A 25,759-nucleotide genomic window follows, 5' to 3' on the forward strand; every position below is an offset into this window, starting at 1 on the left:
GAAATTAAGTATTTTGCTATAAAATAAAATTACAGTAAGTTACGAGCAAACTGCTGCCAGCTAGTTACTGTAAATTCTACAGGAAGTTTTTTTTTACAGTGCAGATATGAATGTACGGTTTATTTAAATAAATATCAAAAATCTAAAAGGTTTGCAATATTTGACACCTACATGAACACTTTAAAGTTGTTTTTATGACTGTAAGCAATTCTCCTCAAATGCTATTGAGCTTTAAATTATGGCATATTTTGTGCTTGAGCCCATATTGGATAAAGAAAAAATTGCAATATTTACATACAATTTGACAGTTTATTTGAATATATAATAAAAATCTACAAAGTGTGCATTATAATTAAGACCTATATGAACACTTTACAGTTGGTTGTGTTACTGTAAGCCATTCTCTTCAAATGCTCTTGAAGTGAGAAAAGTGTATACCAATGTCTTATGTAACTTTAGAGACGGTCCCTTGTGAATGTCGACCGTCTGGAAAAGACACCTCTGGCTGTTCCGTTGGGTCGTTTGTAAAGTCACAGATACTGTACGGACAATACAGCTCAGTTTTTTTATGTATCTTGCTCTGCTCTGTCTCTCAGCAAAAGTGACTTTATGTAGGCTATACTGGATTTACATGCATTTCCTGTCAGAGAGAAAGCCGTGCCCCAAGCTATGACACCACCGACCAAGTCCATGGTTGACACCCTCTCATTAGCATGTTGCGCAGAGGAAAAATAAATGTGAAACTACATTCAGAAATAAACAAGTGATTAAAAGAAAAGAGTTAAGATGAGTTTAGCACTTTCTTAAACATTTCGGATTTTCCACCAATTTATTTAATTTATTTGGCTACTTTCATCACACGCTTAATTATTTATATATGCATTTAAACAAGAATGGGTGTATTTATACACACATTTATTAATTTATTTGTGTATTTATTTATTTATTGTTTTTGCAGGTTTAGTCCTCCATAGTCTACTGCTAGCATTATAATTTGCATACTGAAGCAGAAAAACAAACTATATATAGGTAAAAATGTAGCAGAATTAATAAAAATGAAAGTAATTGATAAGAAGAATAAGTTTTAAGAATAATATAATTTATTTACTATAATAAATTATAAGACCTCGATATACCAGTGTACTACATTGAGCACTATAATTCACGGTTCACTCAATTTAATTCATATTGACTTGTGTTAATGTAGAATTTTTCACTCCCTATTTTACAATAGGTTGTGTTAGTTTGTACTATGACCTGAATCTGAGTCTGAGTACAGAAGAAAAAATAAATAAATAAATAAAACCTTTGACCTGTGATATAATGAAACCACCCAAAAGACACATACATCTCCTGCTGCTTTCATGAAGAGGAACCTTGACATGCAGGTAACTTTACAGGTAATCTTAATATATATATATATATATATATATATATAATATTTGGCGATATCGCCCAGCCCTAATTAAATATATATATATATTTGGCGATATCGCCCAGCCCTAATTACAAATCAAAGTTTCACTCTAGCGTTCAGTAAATATTTTTTCAACTTTTTTTTAGTTGATATAATGATCACTGTAAATTTAAGTAGGTTACTGTTGTTACAATCTACCCCATAGTATTTTTTATTGTGATAATGTTTCAGTCTTAGATATTATTCATGCAGTTCCTTTCTTAATTTAGGGAGCATATCTCACCTTAATGTTCTTTGTTTAATCTTGATTCAGTATCTCTTTTACATTTATTCTCCTGCAGCTACTCAAAATTAATATCTGCTTCCAGAAACATTTAAATGCATTGTGCATTTCATAAAATAATGCCAATAAATAAACCCATGTTATTGTTTATAGACTGTAACACTGGATTTTTCATAGCTGATGATCGGTGAGTGTGCACAGCCATATTTATTATGTTACACCTATGCAGAAAAAAATTTAATGCAGAAGGCAGGTGCAAAATGTATGGTAACAGCCAGTTAATTATATTATAGTAAATTAAATAATTGAAGTGTCAAACGCTATGGAGTTACTGTCACTATAGAGCAGTAGTTCTGTCCTGATACCCTGAACATATTAGAGATACAGTGTTTTTCTTTGAAAACAAACCAACAAAAAACACTAGAGCAAGATTCTTTTAAAAAAAAAATAATAAAAGAGTTTGTTCGTAGCATTCAGGGATAAGGAATTCTCTCTGGTGTGGGGAATCACTAGGCGAGGTCTGTGGTTCCTCCTTACCACATATAAATAGGTTTAAGAGCACAAGGAAGGAGCCAGGATATTTATTGTTTCTCGATTATAACACTTATCGTGCTGCATTTCCTGGTAGATTATGAATGCCAGCTCTGTAATCTTATAATGGGAGCTATTTGTGAAATCGTTCACAGAAAACACATGCAGGTGTTCAACTAATAAAGATCTACATCGATGGCAAACAACAGGATGCATTTGCAGATTTGTTTTCAACTGACTGTAGGTTCTTGGCCACATCTTCCAACTCTCTCTATGTTCTTGGTGTTTTTAAATTTTCCATTATGATTTATGAACCAATTCAGAACATTCATTTCATGAAATTAACAGAACACGAAATTTACAAAAAGAGTGGTCAAATTTGTAAATTTAATGAGTCTGGCTTCCGGTGTTTTCCGCTTCCAGCTATTTTTAGCTGTACAAAACAGCTTGTTTTGTTGCTTGATATTGTAAATAGGTATGTCTTACCATATTATTTTAATGTATTATCTTAATTATGAACACACTGGTTTGTAGTGCACTTTGTTATTCTTCCCGTTATTTCCGTACAGTGGCTAATAAACCGGAAGTCTCACACATTCACAGAAAATGCCTTACTTCCGAGTTGAAAAAGAAGGTGGAAAGGGGCAGCAATTATGTTTATGCTGTTATTTACTTCTTATATATTATATGTGACCTTGGACCACAAAACCAGTCTTAAGTGTCAAGTTTTCAAAATTGAGATTTATACATCATCTGAAAGCTGAATAAATAATCTTTCCATTGATGTACGGTTTGTTAGAAAAGTTGGGACACTGTACAAATTGTGAGTACAAAAGGAAAGGAATAATTTACAAATCTCATAAACTTATATTTTATTCACAATAGAATATAGATAACAAATCAAATGTTGAAAGTGAGACATTTTGAAATGTCAAGCCAAATATTGGCTCATTTTGGATTTCATGAGAGCTACACATTCCAAAAAAGTTGGGACAGGTAGCAATAAGAGGCCAGAAAAGTTAAATGTACATATAAGGAACAGCTGGAGGACCAATTTGCAACTTATTAGGTCAATTGGAAACATTATTGGGTATAAAAAGAGCCTCTCAGAGTGGCAGTGTCTCTCAGAAGTCAAGATGGGCAGAGGATCACCAATTCCCCCAATGCTGCGGCGAAAAATAGTGGAGCAATATCAGAAAGGAGTTTCTCAGAGAAAAAATTGCAAAGAATTTGAAGTTATCATCATCTACAGTGCATAATATCATCCAAAGATTCAGAGAATCTGGAACAATCTCTGTGCGTAAGGGTCAAGGCTGGAAAACCATACTGGATGCCCGTGATCTTCAGGCCCTTAGACGGCACTGCATCACATACAGGAATGCTACTGTAATGGAAATCACAACATGGGCTCAGGAATACTTCCAGAAAACATTGTCATTGAACACAATCCACCGTGCCATTCACCGTTGCCGGGTGAAACTCTATAGATCAAAAAAGAAGCCATATCTAAACATGATCCAGAAGCGCAGGTGTTTTCTCTGGGCCAAGGCTCATTTAAAATGGACTGTGGCAAAGTGGAAAACTGTTCTGTGGTCAGACGAATCAAAATTTTAAGTTCTTTTTGGAAAACTGGGATGCCATATCATCCAGACTAAAGAGGACAAGGACAACCCAAGTTGTTATCAGCGCTCAGTTCAATGACCATCATTGTTGAAAGGTATATCCAAGTTCTAGAACAACATATGCTCCCATCCAGACGTCGTCTCTTTCAGGGAAGACCTTGCATTTTTCAACATGACAATGCCAGACCACATACTGCATCAATTACAACATCATGGCTGCGTGGAAGAAGGATCCGGGTACTGAAATGGCCAGCCTGCGGTCCAGATCTTTCACCCATAGAAAACATTTGGCGCATCATAAAGAGGGAGATGCGACAAAGAAGACCTAAGACAGTTGAGCAACTAGAAGCCTGTATTAGACAAGAATGGGACAACATTCCTATTCCTAAACTTGAGCAACTTGTCTCCTCAGTACCCAGACGTTTGCAGACTGTTATAAAAAGAAGAGGGGATGCCACACAGTGGTAAACATGGCCTTGTCCCAACTTTTTTGAGATGTGTTGATGCCATGAAATTTAAAATCAACTTATTTTTCCCTTAAAATGATACATTTGATATGTCATCTATGATTCATAATAAAAAAAATAAATAAAAAACAAACTCACTCATTGCATTCTGTTTTTATTCACAATTTGTATCCCAACAAGTGTCCCAACTTTTTTGGAATCTGGTTTGTATTTACAGTAGGAAATTTACAAAATATCTTCATGGAACATGATCTTTACTTAATTTCATAATGATTTTTGGCATAAAAGAAAAATCAATAATTTTGACCCATACAATGTATTTCTGGCTATTGCTACAAATATACCCCAGCAACTTAAGACTGGTTTTGTGGTCCAGAGTCACTAATGACATTACATGGTATTACTAAGTTTGTACACCCCGGCATAAACAATCATAGTGTAACATACAACCCATTTGTGCATCATTTACTTGATCTACCAATAAGAGCAAACAGAACACTTACTGGAAACCAACATTATATATAGCAACTGTAGCAGTTTTTTTACCATCATATATATTTGGCTTGAGATGGAGTTGAGTGGCCTATGTCTCTCGTCACAAATAAATGTAAAAGAGTTGATGTTTTACCATTTTAAACAGAAATAATCTTGTTTATAATACAGAATTTCTTTGAATGTTAGAATGACTTATGACTATATAAGATTGCTTTATTACTTATTAATAAGGTTACCAATTACCTGTTTGTTTGTCACTTCCATCTAGATTCAGTGGAGGAGATCAAACTGTTCAGATCAATCATGGACAAAACACAAACATCTGGAGATGAAGATTTGTTTCTGGGATACAAGTACTTTGACTAAAACATTAACTCTCTGGTTTTTTTCATTTGGGAGTCACAGTCATGTTGTTTTCTGGTCAAAACTGTCCAGATACCATAATCCTATAACAATTTTATTTTAATGAAATGAATGTACTATATTTAATTCCTCCCCTCAAAAAAATATTTACTGGCATTTGTTTGAACATTAAAACAAAACAAAATAAAACAACAACAACAAAAATACTTTATCGAACATAAAACCAGTCTGGGACCAATCTAGAACACAATGTTTATTTTCATGGGGCTCTATTTCCAATTTAAAGCAATAGCACGCTTGGCCAAAATAAAACAAACTGCATCCACTGTTTACATAAAGCTGGGTTCTTTGGCAAGCTGAACTAGGTTATCTTTCACTCACAACCAAAAACACATTTCTTTGGAAACATTCTTCCCGATCAAGTCCCGTGCAGTGCAGCCGAATGAAGCACATTGATGGGCGCGCTCTTGCTCTCGCTCTGGTCAACATGCGCGCAGGTGCGTTCTTCCGGGAGAAGTGACCAAACAAAGAATTCACAACATGAGCACAGTAGCTGAAATCTAAAACTGTTAAAAGAAACAGTCACTTTATGCTTAGAACTTTTCTGTGCAGAGAGCTGTTGCTTTTAGCAAATCATTCTGCGCAAATGTGCATAAGTGCTTTGTGCTGCTCTGTATTGGAGCCTTTCATATCAACATACAATTGGTATACTCAGTGCTGCTTCAAGTCGAACACTAATTTGTACACGTATTTTCATCTCTTTGACCGTTCTCTGTAGATCCCACCTTCTCACACACCACAATTGGTCGATTACGTACAATGTCTGCATGTTATTGGTCAAACGATCATTACCTTCATTAAGTATGAAAACAGGAAACCAAAGCCAAAACCTGGATATTTTAGGCAATATAGAAATCCTGGCCAGGAAGTGTCCTGGGAAAATGCTACGTTCGGTCACCCTAATCTATTGAATAAAATGTGCTTTTCCTACCTGTGGAAATACAATGGAGAAAAATTTACATAAATTGAAATTGTTTGAATTTCTAAAGTTTCTAAAGTTTTTACCAGTTTTCATGTTGAAAATGGCACGCCAATGTTAGTTTTCAGTGTGTATTAACGATCTTTGAGCAAATTTACTGTGCGATCTGAGTGGCTTTTTCTCATTTGTCAACAAATTGTCCCTTAAAAAATCTAATGTGAATACAAATTACAAAACACTAACCAAAACCATGAGTTTTATATATATATATATATATATATATATATATATATATATATATATATATATATATATATATTTTTTATCATTGTATCTTACAACAATACAAAGAACAATGTGTAACATTTTACCAGGTTTAGTCCTACACTTATTCACTTTTATTTGTTCCACACTAAATATGTTTTAGCTAATTGTTTAGATTTTATAAAATTATTGTGCACTCATGATTTTTCTGGAGTAATTTTTGCTATTGAATTATTCACTAACTTAGCTTATAGTAGTAGTATTATGGGGGGTTAGGGCAATTCCAAGGGCCCGATGATGGAGGGGGGACCCCCAAGCCCCCTCCCAAAAGGTCATAGATGGAGCGGCATCTTCAAAAAGACGCCAACCCAGAACAGCTCTCTGACGTGAAATGACTTTGTGAATTGCACTCTCTTACAACCACTCAGCTCCGAAGCAAAAATGTGGATACACACCATTGCCTTGTATGCAAAATTCACTCACCAATTCTTGTGCCATAGAATGCATTGATACAATATTTTAAATTGTTCTCTGATGTCCTCAGAGTGTTTTTGTGAAGTTTTATCTCAAAATACCCCACAGATAATTTTTTATACCTTGTTGAAATTGCCACTTTTAGGGTATGAGCCAAAACGTGTGTTAATGTGTATGTCCTCTTTAAATGAAAATGAGCTGCTGCTCCCGCCTCCCTTCTCCCTTCTCTGGCAGACCACCCCCCCCCACCCCACATAGAATGGGGTTATGGTTTAACTGGTGGTGACCGTGTTACTGAGCCTCACATTGCTTCCAAAGCAGTTTTTAACTACTACATTCCTATTCATAATCATTCTGGTAGCTCATGGAGGCAGCATTAGTGAAAACTGGTAGAGACAATGGTAGCTTTAGCAACATTAGCCTTACAGAGAGCCAAGAAGCTCTTTTGGAAAACAAAATATGATGCATGAAGCTTACTTTGTCTAGCCTCTGGACGTTTGCGCACGAAGCGTTGGTATCGATCCCTCTTTCAGAAGCAATCTTTGCACAACTCCAGCGCTGAACTGACCCTTGTTTGTGAAGCAGTCCGGTTTAAAATGTTAGCACAAACGTATAGGACTTTCCTTTTTTTTTTTTTTTTTCTGGGACATTTCCTTTGAAAATTAAATGTAACCACAGTGTCCTCACCGGTCTATGGAGACTCCTATGTTCATTGGTGCATCCCAACACACAACACTTTTAATGGCTCTTTGGCGCTGACATTGTATCTCCAGCAGCTACAGCAAGTAAACATAATTGGTGGACCGCTGCTCACTCAGGGCTGTGTATATGCTAGGGCAGGGAGCATCACAAATGGTGGGACTTTCACCGATTATGACGTCATAGTCTGGAACAGCTCGTGTGGAGAGATTGTTTATGATTTTTTGGGATTATAAAACAATGAGTGAGTGGATTTTTACCATTATAGGCTGGTTGTTTTCACACACTGCAGCCACACAACTGTGTTCAAACACCTTATAAAAGTGATTTTTGCATTCAATGGCACTATTAAACTCAGAGGTGATTGGGGTTCCCAAGTTAGATCCCAAAAGTCGTCATGACATAACTCTTAGTCACCGACAGAACTACAAGTGTAAACACGTAAACAACATAACCAGTTTAATATTTACTAAAAACATGATCATAAAGTGTCCTCAATAGCTTTTCATAAAAACACTTCATGAAGATCTGATAGTAAGATGATTCTCATCATAAAGTTTTAAATCTGTTCTGTTTTAGTTCAGTTCATAAGAAGAGATCAGAACCTGAGCCCAGCCATGTGTCTATGAAGAGTGATGCGTCTATGATTCAGCCAATTAAGTTAAACAGTGGAGATACACAGCCTGGACTCAGGTGAGTTATGTATCTGTATCCGATAATGTAATACACAGTTTTTATATAAACAGTGTGAAGGAAATGATAACATACTGGTCTTTAAGTGAATTTGATCATGATAAATGAATAACTGATTTGTTGGGTATAGTCATTTAAAGAAATTAATGCATTTTTTTTCTTTGTTTTAGTCCAGTTCATAAGAAGAGATCAGAACCAGAGCCCAGCCATGTGTCTATGAAGAGTGATGCATCTATGATTCAGCCAATTAAGTTAAACAGTGGAGTTACACGGCCTGGATTCAGGTGAGTTATGTATAATTTTATCATTTGTAGAAAAATATTATCCTAGCATGGTATTTATTTGATCATGTATTTTCTTCAAGAAATTCTTCTTGTGCTTTGTGGATTTTTTTTATCTGTATCTGATAATGTAACAAACACACACAGTTTTTGTATAAACAGTACAGTAGTGTAAAGCAAGGGTGTCAAACATTAGAGGTCAACTGATGTATAGGTTTTGAAGATTAATCTGCACCAATAGTTGACTGGCAGAACTATCGGTTATCAACAGAAATCCAATCAGATAGTTTTTCTGGGTTGCGTCTACGGCTGAAGCTCCACTGTCATTATACAGTAAGAGGGCGGCCTCTAGATTTGGTGATCACTGACAGCAAGCGCTATTAGATTATACACGTGATACTGCCTGCTGAAAAGAGCGGGACACTTCAGATGTGAATTTAATACATCAACAATGAACTATAGTGCTATAGTATACTATAGTGCATGTTTTCATATCAATACTTAGTAATTAATTTGTTGACTAGATGCTGCATTAGTAGTGAAAGAACAGCAGTTTGTTTACTATCAAGGCTGAGACGAAGCGAACGTTAGCAGCACCTCAAGCTATTAAAAAAATGTGACCAAAACATGCAAGTCCAACCCAAATGTTTCTCATAGTTTTCCATTAAATTACATTAAATTTGTTCCCAGATCATTGTTAATGTACATAAAGACTTCACGCTGGGCTGTAAGATTGTGTATTGTTCATTTTTCAGTGAAACGATTGTTTTTCTGTGGCTCTAATAAAGGCTGTATACTTTGTATAGAGAGCTATAATATAGAGAGCTATAATATAGATTGCGCTTTCTCTTTCCGTTTGCTCTGTTGTTTTAAACAAAGAACTTCAAACTCATCTATGCCGCTTTTTTATCATTCTTAAACCAAACTTTTGCCCATTTGGTGATTAAAAAAACTGTTTAATTAAACTGTTTACCTCTGCTTGAATTGAACGTGACGAATCCGGTGTGTGGGATACCTGCAAGTTCTCCTAGAGATGCAGTGCTTTGCTTTTGCTTTTACTAACTCCAAAATAACAGGGAACACACTTAGCACTCGGAGTAGATGTATAAGCCTGGACACAGGACTCATCAAACACAGGGCTTAAAAACAGGAACTAAAACAAGTGAATTAACAAGACACACCTGGAATTGATAAACACAATTAGGAACAGGAAGGAAACCAAATAAGGGGCATAATCAAACATGATTAACACAAGGAAGAACTAGGTCATGGATCATGTGGGGGAGGAAAACAAACACAAAACAGTCCATGGGCATGACATTACTCCCCCCTCCTGGAAGGTGCATCCCATGCCATAGCAATTCCACCGGGGAGGGTAAGGGAGGGGCAGGCGCTCTGGAGGCCTCTAGAGACAGGCTTACATGGGACAGATGGCCTCCAGAGTGGTACCCGTTCTGGGACCCATGGCAGATCAAGCAGTTCAGGGAGCCATGGAGGAGCAGGCAGACTAGGGAGCCATGGCGGAGCTGGCAGACTAGGGAGTCATTGTGGAGCAGGGAACTCAGGGGGCCATGGCGGAGCAGCCTACGTGGCCTTGGCCTCGGCACTGCCTATATGGCCTCAGCATTATACGGCCCCAGCCCCAATTCCTTGTGGGATCTGAGGCCCTCCCTGGGCTTGACTCTGGAACTGTGACCCTCCCTGGACTGTACATGGGAACAGTGGCCCACTTTGTGCCAGAGTTGGGAACTGGAGTCCTCTCTGGAGTGGACTTGGGAATAGAGTCTCTCTCTGGGTTGGACGTGGGAACAGGAGCCCTTTCTGGGCTGGACTTGAAAACAGAGTCTCTCTCTGGTGGGGAGATCACAGCAGATCATACCAACATCCAGCCCCAGCTGGAAACATGCACCAAGAGCGGCGTCATGCCAGCTCACCTGGTTGGAAAGCTTGAGGAATTCCTCCACATATTTCTCCAACTTCTGACCAGCCTGCCGCAAACACCACAGCCTGCCCTCAGCCTCTGTCATTTTATATTAGGTCCAGTCTTCTGTCACACTCCTACTATGAGGAGAGAGGAGACGAGGGAGATCCCGAACAAATATAGACTTTAATCAAATCAAATCAAATCTCTTTATTGTCACACATCGTTTACACAAGTGTAACAATAGTGAAATTCTTGGGTACAAGACTCTGTACCATGGCAGTACAAGCAACAGGATATGAAAAATTAACAGTATACATAAATAACAATATACACATTTTACACAATGTACACATTTCCATAATATACACATAGTACACAGTATAATCAAGAGACTTATAAATGTATAGCTTTTATATAATAATAATACATTTTCTTTATATTGCGCTTTTCTCATACCCAAAGCGCTACAACAAGTACAGAACAAAAGTAAATACATAAAAAAAAGATTAATATAAGAATGCAACAAGAGGTAGAATACAATACACATCCAGTGTCACCAATCAAGACAAACACCATCTTAAAAAGATGGGTTTTTAACTGTTTCACTAGCTAGGAGCACGCCACAAACAAGTTATGAAACTGTTAGTTGAACAGGGAGTTGGGGAAGAGTAGAAGAGGATGAAGGGGTTGAGGGAATGGGATGATGGTCAGGTTGATCAGGGCATCTAGAATTGATGGCTCAGAGATACTCAGGGTTGGGGTACCATCTCTAGCATATATTTAGGCCAGACAATTAGGACCCCCTGATACAACCTGATAGAAAGATAATGTGGGATAAGGTTGGCTAAATAGATGAGAAAGGGAGGGAAGGGTAGGTTCGAGAGAACGAGACTAGCAGTATGGTATGAGGTGGCCCGATATATATGGAGGTTTCAGGAAGTCAGGTAATTGTTTGGGGCTTGCCCCTGCTCCTGAACATCTGTTAACCAATTAACTCCATTTCACTAGCTAGGACCACGCCACAAACAAGTTATGAAACTGTTAGTTGAACAGGGAGTTGGGGAAGAGTAGAAGAGGATGTATATCATATATGTCTAGCATATATTTAGGCCAGACAATTAGGACCCCCAAAGTTGGGAAGAGCTGATTTAAGCATGAGCTCGGAATGCCTGATCATACGGAGAGGATGCGGAGGCTGAAGAGTTCAGGCGTTAGATGGTTAATGTGTGTTCTTGTTTTCATAAGCCTTTATTAGTATGAATGTGTGAGAATGAGAGAAGCTGGGCAATCATAGCCAGTGGTTAATCATAGGAGTAGCTGATCCCTGGCAAGTAGGTTTAGAAATGCACATGGGGATCTTAGGAAGGAATGAGCGTAAGATATTAAGTTGTGAATGGACGGCGGGTCGGTTGATGGGAAAGGAAGCTTTGAGACAGTTCCAGCCGGAGAGGTATTCTGGAGATCATGCTTGGAGCAAGGCAATTAAGAATGGCTTCTTGGGAAGCATGTTTGGTGTTTGATCTGTGGTATGACCGGCAAGGGATGCATGTTTATTCTGGAGCCAAGACTAACTTCTGGAAATGGGAAATGAGACGAAGAGTCTGTTACGAGATTGAGGAGTCCTGATATATGAGTTGCTCGGAGGAGGAATTGTTGTTGAGTAGAGATTAAGTGGGCCTATGCATGAATTGCATAACTGCCAAACATAATCATCCCTTGATTATAATTTCAACTTCTGCTGCATAGTCTGAGCAGATGAGTAGATTCGGACCATTCAACCCCCCAAAGGATGGCTGTTATGACTAAGGGATATGTTTCATTATGCTGTGGAGACTGCTCTTGACTGTGGATTGTGAGAACTGAATTCCGGAGGCTGTTCAGAATCAACCCAGCAGCCACCATATTAACTGCTGAAGTCTATTTAGGGTGTTGCATCAGTGTACAGTTGGATGCAGCCGGGATGAGAAATGAAGATATTAAGTAACGAAATGTTGTTTCATGATGAGAGGTGTTGCTGCCGGAGGCACATTTCCATTGCGTGCTTATTTAATGTGACTCTGTTGTAGGGGATGGATGGTTTCTGCTTTTGACAAAAGCAGAGTTCAGTGAAAACGTAGATTGGTGTGGATATCCTCATTATGGTGGTGCAGATGAAGGTGCAACTATCGGAAGTCTTTGAGGAGGGGAAGAACTTAACGAGACTGTGGTTGTTAGTGAGAATCCATTGTAGCTTCAGAGAGAGAGTCTAAAATTCTAGGGCTGCTTCTGCAATCGAATGTGGCTCACGGTGAATTAATGGCACCTTCCCAGAAGGCTCACCAGATTCTTGATGGATAGGCAAGACTTGGCATTAGTGGTATCGGCTTTGGCCAGCCAAGTGAATGAGTATTCTGGGGTTGTGATGATATGGTTAATGGTTGGAATGCAAGTGTCGTGGAGAGAAGATAAGTTGATTTAATTCAGCCTCTTCTGCTAGTGGCCTGTCAACTATATCAGGTTCTTGATAGGAGTGCGGAGGTGCTTTGCAAGTCAGTCTGCTGGTGTCGTAGGGTTATGAGAGCAGAAGTTTCTCGCATGGGCTCTGTCACAGAATGCGCAGGTGTGAAGGCGCCTGCAGTTAGACGAGAGGCAGCCCTGAATATGGCTGAAAAAAGGGTGGAAGAATGAATGCTAGGATGAAAGGATGTCTTTGAGTGGGGGGGGGTCGAGGGTGAGAGGATATAGGAGGGGGGAGGAGGTAGAGGGAGGTAGGGAGAGAGTGCGATTGGGAGGTATAGAGAGGGAAGAATAAGTTAGAGTAATATATTTTTTTTAATGCCAGATCTACATCTTATGCTATTTCCATGGCAAACGATTAAAATACATCGAAGCATCGAAAATACATTTTGCTCCAAAAATAACAAAAATTACAACTTTATTAAGCATTTTCTTCTCTTCCGGGTCTGCTGTGAACGCGACTGCTGTGACTGTTGATGGACGATGCTGCTGACGTGTTTTCTGGTGCGCCCAATAACAAAGAAAACACGTCAGCAGCGTCGTGCGTCAGCGGCGTCACTGCACTGTTGTGAACGCGCTCACAACAGACCCGGAAGAGAAGAAAATGCTTAATAAAGTCGTAATTTTTGTTATTTTTGGAGCAAAATGTATTTTCGATGCTTCAATAAATTCTAACAGACCCTCTGATGTCACATGGATTACTTTGATGATGTTTTTATTACCTTTCTGGACGTGGACAGTATACCTTACATACATTTTCAATGGAGGGACTGAAAGCTCTCGGACTAAATCTAAAATATTTTAAACTGTGTTCCGAAGATGAACGGAGGTCTTACGGGTTTGGAACGACATGAGGGTGAGTCATTAATGACATAATTTTCATTTTTGGCTGAACTAACCCTTTAAATTCTAAAACTTTCTAAATAGCTGTTGAGAATTATTAGAGATGCTAGGGCCGTATTGCTGTAAACGGCTGAAGGAAGGGTGGAAGAAGGAATGTTGGGATGAAAGGATGTTTGTGAGTGGGGTGTGTTGCAAGATGCAGGGAGGGAGGGGGAGAATGGATAGAAGTTTTGGAAATAGAATTGGAGGTTGAAGGAGACCGGCTGGTCTGTGTGAGCAAACACTATAGAATATGCAATGTTCAATAAGGTCACTCAATCGCAGGAAGCCGCGCCTTCCGAATGAAAGAGCCGATCAGTAAGTCAGCGCGTCACTGCAGCTGCCATTAGAAGCGTCCCGGTTGCTATAGAAAAAGTCAGCGGTCTTAGACATGCAATTAAGACTGTGCATACACACTGACTGATCTAGCCTGAATAAGTAAGCGGTGCTGTTGCTAGCTGCAGGCTCATCTGCCTGAGGCGCCGCCGTAGTGGTGCGGTTAGCTGCGGGCTCGTCCGCTGAGGTGCTGCCGTGGTGGTGCTGTTGTTAGCTGCGGGCTTGTCCGGAGGGGGTAGAATGAGGGAGGGAGAGAGGAAGGTAGAGAGAGAGTGAGATATGGAGGTATAGAGACAGGGGAGAATAAGAAGCTATTGAGAATAACCTCTTAAATTCTAAAACTTTCTAAGTAGCTGTTGAGAATAATTAGAAACATGAGAGCCGTATTGCTGTAACGGCTGAAGGAAGGGTGGAAGAATGGATGTTGGGATGAAAGGATGTTTGTGAGTGGGGTGTGTTGTGAGATGCAGGGAGGGAGGGCGGTTGGGAGAGAATGTATAGAAGACTTGGAAATAGAATTGGAGGTTGAAGGAGACCGGCTGGTCTTCGTGAGCAAAGACTATAGAATACCCAAGACGTGTCACTCCTTTAGCTTTGAATGGGGGGAAAAAATGCAATGCTCAATATGGCCGCTCAATCGCAGGAAGCCCCGCCTTCTGAATGAAAGAGCTAATCGCTAATCTGAAAAGTAAGCGTGTCACTGCAGCTCCTGTTAGAAGCGTCCCGGTTGCTATAGAAACAGTCAGTGGTCTGAGACGTGCGCTTGAGACTGCGCATGCGCACTGACTGATCTAGCCTGAATAATTAAGCTTTTAATAACACTATTTGAGCAAAAGTAACAACATTTACAACACAGTATTGTCAGATTTCTTTGGTGATTTCAAATATGAAATTTAATCATAAGCTTAGTGAACAGTTTTGGAGAATTTGATGTTTCCCCATACAAAGAGATAGGAGTTGCTCTTGCATGCCTAAGAGGCATTTCAAAGATGGCTGCCGAGTGACATGACTTGTCTTAAAAGGACTTTGGTGTGAGGGACAGTGAATGGGCATCTGGAATTTAGAAGTAGCTATAGATAATTATTAGAAAACATGGAACCATATTGCTGATTGTTTGTTTATTTACTAATTAAGCCATACCAGCATATGTGGCTATATTTCATGGCGAAAATCAGTTAATACATAAATCAATCCGTACACAAGTCTGTAATACATACGAGTCAAGGGGGAACAATTAGAATGTTCAATTTAACCAGCCTGCGTGTCTTTGGGCTTTGAGCCGTATTGCTGTAATCAGCTGAAGGGAAGGGTATAGGAATGGATGTTGGGGTGAAAGGATGTTTGTGAGTGGAGTTTTATGAGCAAACTGTGAGCATAGAGTAGAGAAGAATTTTGGGAAAGATCAGATTGAGTGAGTGCAAGTGGAATTACGTCTTGATCCTCAAGTGTCGCCAGTGACATTGAATCGAACAGAGCGCCATCCAGGCCAGGCAAGTCCATCTGTCCTTCGAGAGAACGAGACTAGCAGTATGGTATGAGGTGGCCCGATATATATGGAGGTTTCAGGAAGTCAGGTGATTGTTTGGGGCGTGTCCCTGCTCCTGAACATCTGCTAACCAATTAACTCCATTTCTTAAAACTTGTTAATGTTGGGGCATTCCTAAAAGTTAAAGGAAGTGCATTCCACAACCTGGGGGCTGCCACAGAGAAGGCTCTTTCACCCATCGTTTTTAGTCTGCAAGAAGGCTGTTTAAGGAGGAAAGAGTTGGCGGAGCAGAAAGATCGAGAAGGCATATATAGCGTAATTAAATCACATATATATGATGGTGCAGTTCCATGTACAGCTTTATATGTTAAAGTAAGAGTTTTAAAATCCATACGGGGATGGACCGGAAGCCAATGCAGGTTCCTAAGCACCCCATATGCTGAGGAGAAGGAGTATGTGTAAGAACACATGCAGCTGAGTTATGTATGTATTGCAGACGCTTAATAGACTTTGCAGGTAGGCCAAGATAAAGGGCATTACAATAATCAACCCTAGAGGTAACGAGTGCATGGAAAAGCCTTTCTGCATCAGGTAATGAAAGAAAAGACCTGTCAATATTCCTTAGATGGAAAAATGCAGATTTTGAAATGCTCTTGATATGTGCTTCAAGTGTCAAATGAGAATCAAAAATTACAGCAAGTTTGCAAACTTGCGGTAACCGATTGACTACATTATTTTCAAGGTGTAGACTAAAATTTCTACCATTACAGGCAGCTGCAGGGGTACCACCTAAAAGAACCTCTGACTTTGTACCATTCATTTTAAAAAGAATTGTGGTACATCCATAAATTAATTTGCTGCAGACAGTCAGAAAGGGTTGCTGATATACCTGTGATATTAGTTTTCATGCTAATATAAATCTGAGTATCATCAGCATTGAAGTGGAACCCCAAACCATGCTTTCTAATAATCTGCCCTAAAGGAAGCATGTAAATATTAAAAAGTATCGGGCCAAGAACAGACCCCTGAGGAATACCATGACATACCTGTCCAACGTTAGATTTGTTTTCTAAAACGACAAACTGAGTACGATCAGTGAGGTAAGATTTAATAGAGTGACACACTGTGACACACTGTGTCAAAGGCTGCACTCAAATCTAACAGCACCTAGATAGTAAGGGCACCAGAGTCAGCAGAGACGAAGAGATCATTCATAACTCAGACCAAGGGAATCTCAGTACTCTGTCCTGATCGAAACCCAGATTGAAAAGGTTCTAAAAGCTCATTCATGGACAAGTGAGAATGAAGTAGTGACATGACAACACGTTCCAGAACCTTCGCCAAAAAAGGAAGATTAGATATAGGCCTGTAGGTAGACAGATCAGACAAATCACACCCAGGCTTTTTAAGAACTGGTGTGATGGAAGCAACCTTAAGGGCTTGGGGAACAAGTCCAGTAGTAAGGGAAGCATTAACAATGTTCAAAATGAGAGGACTGATAGATGACAGACACTCTTTGAGAACGTGAGTTGGAATAGGATCCAGAGTAAAGGTAGTGGAACTCATCGTCATAATAAATTTAGAAATGTAATCAATGGTAACCATTTTAAACCTAGAAAACCAAGTTAACAGACATTTTAAGGGCTGAATCTCAGGAGGTGCACCCAGAGAGACAGAAGTAATAGACTGATAAATATCCAAAAAAAATTTCAGCAAAGAATTTCAAAAACTTATTGCACTGCTGCACAGAGGAACAAATAAGTGAACTGGTAGGTTTAAGAAGTTTGTTGATTACTTTAAACATCTTATTTGGATTTGCAGTACCATTAATAATGACTTGAGAGTAGTATTTGGTTCTATGCTCATCGTACATAAGTTCATGGACAGTGAGCCCTGATTTTTTATATTGTCGTTCAAACTGCCTGTCCTTTGCTTTAAGAGCCCTAAGCTCAATAGTAAACCAGGGTGATGATTTCGAAAATGAAACAATACGTTCCTTCCTGGGGGCCAGCACATCTAGAGTTGATGATAAAATTAAGTTATAGTGATCAGCAGTATTACCTGTAGGACTATCATTGATCATACATGAAAACTGATTAAGATCAATATTTTTAAGATTTCTAAAACTAATAACCCTCTTTTGTAGTTTTTGTAGAGAAACAGATAAATTAAAACTCAAGAGCTTATGGTCACTAATACACAAATCTTTGCCTTCAAGTTGATTAATATCAGCACCAGCTGTACACACTAAATCAAGTGTATGACCTTTTCTATAAATAGGAAAGTTGACATGTTGTATCAGGTTAAAACAATCCAGAATCTCCATAAAATTAGCAGTATGATTACAACTAGGATTATCAACATGAATGTTAATATCTCCAATAAGAATCGTAGATTGACAAAGGGGATTTACAAATGCAAGTAGCTCTGTGAGTTCATCAAAGAACAGAGGGTTAGGTTTCGCTGGCTGATAAATAAACAAAATCAGAACAGGAGAAACACCACTAACTTTAAAAACAATACTCTCAAATGATAAAACAGAAGGAACAACAATTTCAGTAACAGAGACCTTGGTACTGTACACAACAGCAAGGCCACCCCCTTTACCAATTGTTTTGGGTTCGTCAAGATATGTAAATCCCTGTGGAGTATACAGATTCAGATTTAAAAAGTCATTTTGTTGGTGCTAAGTTTCAGAAATACAGAAGGCATCGAGTTTTTTGTCCAAGATGATGTCATAGAGTAAATCAGTCTTTTTGTTTAATGAACGTACATTGAGGTGCGCGAACCTGATGAATTCAGGGCATGCTTTGTTAGAGTATATAGTAGACACTTGTGGATAGCATAAGTTCGAGAGAGCATAAGAACACCAAGAGAGATGTTTTGTTTAATATCAGTACATCCACCACCAAAACACAAAAACTAAATACCTAAACCAACCAATTCAACAGCTAAAAAACACAATTAACAAAATAAAACCAAGGTACTAGCTCAAAAACACACTTAGCAAAATACTGTCTAATTTTTATCAAAAAACTCTCCCAAAATATACGCACATCCTAAACAAAATTAGCTAACATCATCTTAAGAAAAGTTTTCTTTGCTTTCTTGTAAATTATATTGTAATTAGTATGGTTAATATTAATACAATTGTTTAAGATTTAAAAGGTATTTCAGGCTGCATAAGGGGACATTTTCTCTAATCTGGCTCTCGACCTAAAATGATTTGACACCCCTGGCATAAAGGAAATTATTAAGTTCTCTGTAAAGTGTTTTTTTTAAATAGCTGATTTGTTGGGTACAGTGATTTAAAGAAATAACTTTTTTTTTCTCTGTCTTAGCTCAGTTCAGCAGAAGAGATCAGATCCAGAGTCCAATTGTTTGTCTATGAAAAGACATGTGACTGTGGGTCAGAGTGGAGAAACACGGCCTGATCTCAGGTATTGGGTTACATTTATGTGAGAAATATGATTTAAAGCTATGATAAAGACTATATAAGACATTGTGTTTATTATTGTACTCACTTAATAATGTGGATTTTTTCAATTTTATTTCACAGCCAAGTCCTCAACACGTTTAGACCAAATCTGATGAAGAAGTTTGAGTGTCTGTATGAGGGAACAGTGATGCAGGGAAACCCAACACTGCTGAAAGAGATCTACACAGAGCTCTACATCACAGAGAGTGAGAATGGAGAGATTAGTAATGAGCATGAGGTGAGGCAGATTGAGACACAATCCAGGGGAGCAGCAACAGAGGACACAGTGATAAAATGCAATGACATCTTTAGACCATTACCTGGACAAGACAAACCCATCAGAACTGTGCTGACAAAGGGAGTCGCTGGCATTGGAAAAACAGTCTCAATGCAGAAGTTCATCCTGGACTGGGCTGAAGGGAAAGAGAATCAGGACGTCCAGCTCATATTTCCACTTCCTTTCAGAGAGCTTAATTTAATGAAGGACAAAACACTCAGTCTTTCAGATCTTCTTAATTTCTTTTTCCCTGAAATAAAAGAACTGGAAATATCTGTTGAGAAATATAAAGTATTGTTCATCTTTGATGGTGTGGACGAATGTCGTCTGTCTCTGGATTTTAAGAGAAAAGTGAAACTGTGCAAAATATCTAAATCAGCCTCAGTGGATGTGCTGCTGACAAACCTGATTGTGGGGAATCTGCTTCCCTCTGCTCTCATCTGGATCACCTCCAGACCAGCAGCAGCTGATCTCATTCCCTCTGAGTGTGTTCATCGAGTGACAGAGGTACGAGGCTTCAATGATCCACAGAAGGAGGAATACTTCAGGAAGAGAATCAGTGATCAGAGTGTGTCCAACAGGATCATCTCACATCTGAAGTCATCAAGGAGCCTCTTCAACATGTGCCACATCCCAGTCTTCTGCTGGATCTCAGCCGCTGTTCTGGAGAAGATGTTGAGTCAAGCAGAGAGTGGAGAGATTCCCAAGACTCTCACTCAAATGTACACACACTTCCTGATCCTTCAGACCAACATCAAACATCAGAAGGACTATGAGAAGAACGTAACAGATGAAGACATGATCCTCAAACTGGGGAAACTGGCTTTCCAGCAGCTTGTGAAAGGCAACCTGATCTTCTATGAGGAAGACCTGAGAGAGTGTGGCACTGATGTGAAAGAAGCATCAGTGTACTCAGGATTGTGCACTCAGATCTTCAGAGAGGAGTTGGGCTTGTATCAGGGGAAAGTCTTCTGCTTTATACATCTGAGCCTTCAGGAACATTTAGCAGCTCTATATGCGCACCTCTCCTTTACGATCAACAACATCAATGTGTTTGATCAAACAAAACAAAGTTTGTTGTCTAAGATTTTTAAGCAGAAGAAATATAATTCATTATCTGAGCTGAATCAGAGAGTTGTGGATGAAGCTTTACAGAGTAAGAATGGACATCTGGATCTTTTCCTGCGTTTTCTTCTGGGTCTTTCACTGGAGTCCAATCAGACTCTCTTACGAAAACTACTGACAAGGACAGGAAGCTGCTCCTATAAAAAAGAGGAAACAGTTCAGTACATCAAACAGAAGATCAGGGAGAATTGCTGTCCAGAGAAATCCATCAATCTGTTTCACTGTCTGAATGAACTGGGTGATGATTCACTGATGCTGGAGATCCAACATTACCTGAAATCTGGAGAAATAAAAGAAACCAAACTCTCCTCTTCACAGTGGTCAGCTCTGGTTTATGTTTTGCTGACATCAGAGCAGAAGATGGATGTGTTTGATCTGAAACAGTTTATTGGAGCACAACATACAGCAGACAAAGTTCTTCAGAATCTGTTACCTGTGGTTAAAGAATCCAGATCAGTTCAGTAAGTAACACTGAAAATAATCACTCCACTTACAAAACATGATCACATTTATGATTTTAGGATGTGCTTTTTTTAACCAAATGAACAAAATGGGAAAATCTAACGGAATCACATTTCTGGCAGTGAGCAGGACAGGTGTGTGAGACACTAAATAAACTAAACTAGACCTGAGGAGGTTTTTGTGTTTCTTTGTGATAGCTGGATGATTGTAGAGGTCACTGTGGATGATGAAGATTCTCACAAATGAAACAAGGATTTGTGCAAAAAGAAGAATTACTTATCAATTAAGAATTTGTTATTTATATGGTCTGGTAGTCATAGCTTGTGCCTGCGAATATGGGACAAACTGCATTCTGTATAACTTCCATACAGAATGGTTCTTTGATGCATTATATAATTTTACCGGAGCCAGATACTTTTGAAGGTATAACCCCTGTCACTACAATTGGATTAGCTGCCTGGAACATGACGAGATGTCCAAATCAACAAACATCAATGCGATTAAAAATCAGATTATCATTACATGGTCAGAGTGGATATTGCCTTCAATGGAGCAGTGCAAGTAGGCTAAAATTTCTGTTTAATTTGCTAGTTTTATGGGTACCAAGGCAGAACGCAGTGTCAAAGCCTGGAAACAAAGCTAGAACACAGTAACATCACTTACTGCGGTTTGCCTAGGTATTATCTTGGATTTTGTAGCTACTGCAATTTTGACTAGAGGTCAACCAATTTTGCCGATACTAATAGCTAGGTTGGACCACACTGGCCGATAACAATTAATCAACTGATAGTTTTTACAATGGATACTGAACGAAAACTAAAATAGTGTGTTACTATTTTTAAAAAAGCAGTAATGGTAGTGAACCAAAATTTTGTAAATTAAAGATAAAAATGAAAATATTAATATTAATCATTATATTGATCATTAAAGTTATTTTATAGTTTAATAATTTTAAAAGAAGAAAGTTTAAAATTTAAAAATGTATTTGTAATAGTAAATGTTGAAATTAACACACTCTAAAAAGGAACAATAGTTATACAGCTTTCATTAATGTGGACTCTTATTATAAAGTATTACCATTTCTTTTTAACAGTCATGCTTAAAGATGAACATCTTTAAATGTCTTCTTTAAATATCATTAAATATCATCTTTAAAGGCCATAGCATTGAAATTCCATTTGGATATTGTATGTAAGGGTGAGCAAATGTGCCATTTTCCCAGGACACGTCCTGGCCAGGATTTCGTTATTGCCTAAATTATTCACGTTTTGGCTTTGTTTGCACTGCACAGATGAATTGTTGTATGACAAAGTACCGTGAGAGCTCTAGATAGCAGATGGCTTCTTGTGCTTTTGAATCGCTCTCATGGTATGTCATACACCGATCAGTATGCTCAGTGCTGCTTCAAGTCGAACACTAATATGTACACGTATTTGCATCGCTTTGACCGTTCTCTGTAGATCCCACCTTCTCACGCACCACTGGTCGATTACGTACAACGTCTGCATGTTATTGGTCAAACGATCATTACCTTCATTAAATATGAAAACAGAAAACCAAAGCCAAAACCTGGATATTTTAGGCAATATAGAAATTGACACGAATGGTCATGCTATTGTATGTGTACACACAGTTTATTTGCTTCTATTTTAGATCACTGGATCTAATAAATAAAATGTTAGTCACACACTGGGCAAAAATGCAGCGCTGCGTCTAGGAGAACTCACAGGTATTAGGTTTTACACACACCAGATGTGTCGCATTCAGTTCAAGCAGCGGTCTAAAACAGTTCAATTAATCACCAAATGGACATAAGTTTGCTCCAGGAATGAACAATTTGGCGTTCGGTGTTTAAAAAACAGAGCAAATGGAAAGAAAAGCGCAATATATATTACAGCTCTCTATATGAAGCATACAGACATTATTAGAGCAACAGAAAGACAAACGTTTTGCTGAAAATTGCAGAATACATAATTTATAGCCTAGGGTAAATTCATTATGTTCATCAACTTCAATTTGGGCAAATATAATGTAATTTATTGAAAACTATGTGAATGGTACAGCAGGATTTTCTATCAGCTGCATTTAAATGCATGTCGTAAGTTTCCCGCTCTGTGCAGCACACAGTGTCAAATGTCAAAACAATCAACACGTGCTATCAGTCATTTCCACCTTTAGAGGCAACTCACGTACTGTATAATGGCAGTGGACCCTTCTCAGCAGCTCCAGCAAATGGATGCAACACGGAAAACTATTGGTACGGATTTTTGCTAATAACCGATAGTTCCAGCAATCAACAATCAGTGCTGATTAATCAGCAAAATCAATAAATCGGTCAGCCTCTAATTCTGACACCTTTTTCTCTGAAACGGGACAAAATTGAACCAGGAGACTTTGTCACAAGACAGAACAGATGTCACAAAGCCCATTTTAGGCCTTAACTCAGTTCTGACCACATGAGTCATATGCCTTTGGAAGGCAGTATAGCCGGGGACAAGAGTTACAAAATTAAGAAGAATAAGAATATAAAAATTGTAATTAACATGTATAATGTATTCTGATCAGTAAGCAGAATTCAGCATCTCTGCCCACAAGCCCTTTGACAGATCTGTTAGAAGGTGGTCCTAAAATATCCAGGCCTGTCTTGCTTTCGCACATGCCTTCCCAAAAGTCGCAAGGCAGTCAGCAGAGGAAAAAGATTTAATTTATTATATCTGCCTCTACTCTGCCCACCTAGCCCAGGATGGAAGCTGTGATTTGTTATTATTATCTCATTCCTCTGGAGAGAATAAAGCAAGAACAGAAATTACCACAAATGCAACTCAATGAGCACATTGAGCACATTCAGGTTTTATGTTACATGTTTATACAAACAGGCAGCTCCTGAAGACAAAAAAGCTGATGATGTACATTGCAGGCACACTCTAATACTCATGATGCTCCGGTAATTATGTCATAAGATGACATCAGCCAATAGGATTGTTGTGTTTGCACAAGTCACCGGTGTTAATTTTTGACAGCAAATTTTGAATTAGATTTAGTCATAGTCTTTTGAATAAAATGACATTTAGTTTTCGTCACATATTAGTCATTTGAATTGTTTTTAGTCTGAAGTTTTAGTTGACTAAATATCATAAGATTTTAGTCAACTAAATCTACAGTAAATTTAGTCGGCTAAAATCGAATGGGTTTAGTTACAGTGCATTTATTAAGCATTTCTCTAAAATTTCCAAACTCATTATATAGGTTTGGTTTTAAGGTTTTATCATGATAGACACCGATTTAAAGGCGGTGACACACAACATGCTTTTATGTTAAAATTAAATAAAACCATTTCTCAAAAATTTTTATTTTATGAGATTTAGTTAATAAACTTTATTCATAATACATATGAGTTCTTAGGTTCTGATTCTGCTTGCAGATTAATGTCACTTAAACGATCTTGCCACATGCTCTAATGTGTTAGTACTGTAAGTAGATTATTTTCTGTGGCCACGAAATGAACATTTCTTTCAGTTGATATGAAATTACACTAACCATTTGCTAGGCGAACAGATCAGTTAGTTGTAATATTAATTCTGCAACAGTTACTTCTGGCAACTGAAATTAATAATTATAATTAATTGTAATTATTTATATATGTTTCCCTTTTGAGCTAATTTTCTACAATTCAGAGTACTGGTAATTTGGAATTGGTAATCTGAATAATTGTCTGAATCAGAATTATGAATCACTGAATTATAAATCTTCTTTTTATCCTGTTCTAGTTCTAGTTTGTTGTGTTTATTTTTCTGTGTAATTTATTTCCATGGTTCCTAAGTATGTTATCATTTGTTTCCATAGTTACTAATTAGTTTGTCCCCTGTGTTTAGTTCTGTTCTTTATTATCTTGTTTATTTATACTCTTTGGTTTCTTCAGGTCATGGTGCATGTTTGCTAGCTGTTTTGTTGTGCTTTTATTTTTCTTTATCTTTAAACCATTTTCGAGAATCTTCTTTGTTAATTTCTATAAATACAAACTTGATGCAACTGGATCCACTCTGACGTCCCAGCATTGCTGTAACAGGTGTTTTAAGAAGAACTGAATTACTGAAACATACATTTAAAATCTAAAATAGCTGTTTGCTTTGTTCTTTACACAGGTTATGTGGATGTAATCTCACTCCTCAGTCCTGTGAAAGTTTATCTTCAGCTCTACAGTCCTCAAACTCTGTCCTGAGAGAGCTGGACCTGAGTAACAATGACCTGAAGGATTCTGGAGTGAAGCTGCTGTCTGATGGACTGAAGAGTCCAAACTGTCAGCTGGAGATTCTGAGGTAAATGGTTTTCAATCAAATAAATTAACAAAATATTTAGTGTTTATCAAGTTGTAAAACTTACAATGTAATTTTATATGATTTACAGCATGACACTATGTTAATTTATATGCAAGCATCTCATGGTCCAGTGTTTTTAGTGTCTCTCTGGATTTAAAAATGCAACATGAATGAGGAATCCAGATCGAAATAAACATGACCAGATTAATTGCTTTTTATAAGAAAATGACAATCAAATCAGCAAAAGGAGAAAACAGTTAGCTAAAGATGCAGTGTGTTTGAAAATTAAGTAATTTTTTTCATACAAGACAAATTCGAAACATTTGGCAGAAATATAATTCCATGAACTAAAGGAAAAAAACAATGACAAAGATAATGTTAATTAGGAGAGTTAATAATGTCTAATGTG

At 38.1% G+C, this 25,759-nt stretch overlaps 1 protein-coding gene across 1 annotated transcript in view; it reads left to right on the plus strand.

Annotated features, from left to right (window-relative positions):
- Nucleotides 1-1,333: 1,333 nt before the first annotated feature.
- LOC109094806 (protein NLRC3-like) overlaps nucleotides 1,334-25,759 on the plus strand; it is a 51,097-nt gene continuing 26,671 nt past the window's right edge. The window contains exons 1-7 of the mRNA XM_042723004.1: nucleotides 1,334-1,388; nucleotides 5,084-5,168; nucleotides 8,174-8,287; nucleotides 8,458-8,571; nucleotides 19,034-19,132; nucleotides 19,252-21,033; nucleotides 25,177-25,350. Of these exons, the coding sequence (XP_042578938.1) occupies nucleotides 5,119-5,168; nucleotides 8,174-8,287; nucleotides 8,458-8,571; nucleotides 19,034-19,132; nucleotides 19,252-21,033; nucleotides 25,177-25,350 (2,333 nt within the window). The 5' untranslated portion in view covers nucleotides 1,334-1,388; nucleotides 5,084-5,118. The remainder of the gene's footprint in view (nucleotides 1,389-5,083; nucleotides 5,169-8,173; nucleotides 8,288-8,457; nucleotides 8,572-19,033; nucleotides 19,133-19,251; nucleotides 21,034-25,176; nucleotides 25,351-25,759) is intronic.

This window comes from Cyprinus carpio, chromosome B4, assembly GCF_018340385.1.
Source record: "Cyprinus carpio isolate SPL01 chromosome B4, ASM1834038v1, whole genome shotgun sequence".
In the NCBI taxonomy this organism is placed as follows: Eukaryota; Metazoa; Chordata; class Actinopteri; order Cypriniformes; family Cyprinidae; genus Cyprinus; species Cyprinus carpio.